We start from the raw sequence: 2,996 nt of genomic DNA, 5'->3' as shown, positions 1-2,996 counted from the left end.
CAGGTGCTGTCCCACCTGGCCCTGCTTCCCAGACACCAGAAACAGGTCACGGGAGAACTGCCAAGACTCAGGAGCCATCACCTGGCCCAGAGCAAGGAAAACTACCATTTCTTTTCACCTGTTCATAAAGTACCGCGGCTGCGGGAGAACCTGCCACAGCCCACGTCACTGCCCGATGGTGGGAGGGCTGCGCGTCCTCGTGGTCCAGGCTGCGGGCAGTGCCCAGGGTAAGGGTCCAAGAGACGAGGCTCGCCACAGAAACCATCGTCCTGCATTGTTTATTTGTTTTATATACACATACATAAGTGCACACACGGCTGCATAGCTACAGATCTGCTTTATGTGCAGTCAGCTTTACCAAACAGTCAGACCAAGGCATTCCATGGGTAAATTGTCCCCAAAATAGATTTAGATACAATTAAGTCTTGATGCACAGCACAGGCATCAGAACCTAAGACTGCGCTGCTGAGCTCGGTCCTGCGGCCACACACAGCTCAAAGCACACACTGAGCGCTAAGGAACACGAGCGAGCTGAAAGAAACCGCGGGACTCAGAACGGTTAAAGGGTGTATTTTGCTTGCCTCAGTCACACTGTGAACGGCAAATGCTGTGCGGCTTTCCTGCGGCCTGGGAAGCTTCTGGACGTCTCCAGTACGTGCTCGGCAGTGGGTGGACGTCTCTGGAGTGGCACCGAGGCTCACTGCTCTGCCTCTCCTTTCTTGGGATCCTGTTTCAGTTTGTAATCGGCCAGGGCGGCCTTGATGGCGTCTTCGGCCAGCACTGCAAGGCATGGAAGGAAGAGCCTGTTCACAGACCCGAAGGGCACAGGTGCGGGGCGGGGGCTAGACAGAGTGACGCAGGTAGGTGGCCAGTCGCTTCCCACTCAGTGGCCCCCGTGGGGCTCTGCAGACAGGCTGGGGCTGACTTGCCTGGGACTGGAGTCTACCTCCTCCTCTACACTGGGACAGCCATGCTCTCCCTGCGGTGGAGACATGTCTGACATGTCTGACACTTAGGGACACGACACATGCTGGTTTCTGCTTGTGTCCACGAGGTCTGGACTAAACGTGGCAGAGGCTGGTGAAGTCCAGCTGGCCTGAACTAAGTCACGCTGGGCTGTGGATGGGGTGGCACCTGCATGTCACCCTTTTCTGATGCCGAGTTTGAAAGCCTTTATTCAAGAACTGATATTAAAAGACACGGGGAGGATGCGACAGTGACAGCAGAGCACGGCTGAGGGTCTTGGTAGCTAAAAGGCCAAACAAAAGGCCGAGGTCGGGCTGGGGCTGGGCTCATGGTGGTGCACTTGCCTGGCACAGGGGAGGCCCTGGGTTGGCTTCTCAGCACCGCAGGTGAATAAATAAAAATATATAAAAGGTCCATCGACAACTTAAAAAAAACAGGCTGAGTCTCGCTGAGGCCGTGAATGTTTACAAGTAACGACCTTCTCTGTGGGTACTTAAAATTCCAGCTCAAGTGGGAAGAACCGGGCTCTCAGCAGACTTCCTGCCCCCGACCCTGGCCCCCCAGCACCTGGCCCAGGCAGCGGCTCTCTGCTAAGTTTTAACTGCTTTGGTCAGAAACCTTGATGGTGCGTTAGGGGGGCCACTCACTGCTCCTCATTCCCTCCTTCCTGAGGAGGTCAGGACGGGACAGGACAAGCACTGGATCTGACCTAGCAACTGAACTGGAAAGCCAAGTGTCAACCTGAAGGTGTGTGGCTTTCTCTCAGGACAGTGGAGGGGACGTGGCCCAGCTGGGTTTAAGTCCCTCCACACAGCCAGATGCAGACCTGACGGGGTGGGCACTAGACAGGAAGGGATGAGACACGCAAGGCGCAGGATGTGGCTTACAGCTGAGTTTTCTCCTCCGTTGGTCCTACTGCTACCACATGATGGGGACAGCACAGTGATCAAGGACTGGGCTTAAATCGTGGTTCTCCCACTTACTAGCTGTGTGACACAGGTGGCTCCACCTGAGGGGTGGGCTTGGAACGATGCCCAGCGGGTGCCTGGCACGGCTCCCAGCACCTCCTGTGGGACTCAGGGCCTGGCTGAGGGACCCGGCTCGACCCTCTGAACTGCACAGACTGACTGAGCTCTGACTCCTGACGGCTGTACAGAGGGACTCCATGACCTACAAGGACTCTGTCCCAAACGCGAGTTGAAATGAGTGCCACATGTCCCTGCTGTGCAGTGGAGAGCAGACTCACTGGAGCAGTGCAGCTTCACGGGGGGAAGGCAGAGCTCCTTGGCGATGTCTGTGTTTTTGATGGTCAGGGCCTCTTCCACCTGAGGCGGGGGAAAGACAAGCAGTTTCGGTGACTGTTTTGAGGGTAGACAATAAAAAAGGAAGGTCTCCAAGGCCCTCGAGACAGGTTGGTGGGGGCAGTTTCTGCTTAACAACTCAGAACAGGGCTGCGGCCTCCTCAGACTCCACACGTGTGCCAGAGCTGCAGTGGGGCCTCTCCAGTCCACGTACACACACCTGCGCTGCTGGCTGGTGAGCACAGACACCAAGACCACACAGCCAGCAGACCCCGTGAGACATCTCCGAGGGATCTGCTGAGGCATCTTTTTTAAAAGGAGGTCATTTTTATGCTGCTTATGCAGGTCCTTGGGTGAGAGCTCAGGTTAGACTCATGCTCTGCCTGAAATAGAGAATCTCCTCCAGACAGGTGAAGAAGGTGCCTGTGGTCTGGGCGGGACCCTGGGGGAGACTGGAGGCAGACAGGTCCTGCTCAAGAGGAACAGAGCAGGCAGGTGTGGTAGCGCACGCCTGTCATCCCTGCTGCTGGGAGGCTGAGACAGGAGGATCGTGAGTTCAAAGCCAGCCTCAGCAACAGCGAGGCACTAAGCAACTCAGTGAGACCCTGACTCTAAATAGGATACAAAATAGGGCTGGGGATGGGGCTCAGTGGTTGAGTGCCCCTGAGTTCAATTGCTGGTACCCCTCTACCGCCAGTACCCGCATCCCCCCCCCCCCCCCAAAAAAAA

At 56.3% G+C, this 2,996-nt stretch overlaps 1 protein-coding gene across 2 annotated transcripts in view; it reads right to left on the bottom strand.

Annotated features, from left to right (window-relative positions):
- Nucleotides 1–262: 262 nt before the first annotated feature.
- The window catches only part of Iscu (iron-sulfur cluster assembly enzyme), a 7,278-nt gene continuing 4,544 nt past the window's right edge, over nt 263–2,996 (bottom strand). The window contains exons 4-5 of one of the 2 annotated variants that reach the window (XM_048784984.1): nt 2,141–2,291; nt 263–780 (exon numbers count right to left, since the gene is read on the bottom strand). In XM_048784984.1, the coding sequence (XP_048640941.1) occupies nt 698–780; nt 2,141–2,291 (234 nt within the window). In that variant the 3' untranslated portion in view covers nt 263–697. The remainder of the gene's footprint in view (nt 781–2,140; nt 2,292–2,996) is intronic. The other variant, XM_015500247.2, reaches the window with a different exon arrangement.

Source organism: Marmota marmota, unplaced genomic scaffold (assembly GCF_001458135.2).
Source record: "Marmota marmota marmota unplaced genomic scaffold, marMar, whole genome shotgun sequence".
Taxonomy (NCBI): Eukaryota; Metazoa; Chordata; class Mammalia; order Rodentia; family Sciuridae; genus Marmota; species Marmota marmota.
Note: the sequence above shows the minus strand (reverse complement) of the source record. Positions and strands in the feature narration are given on the sequence as shown.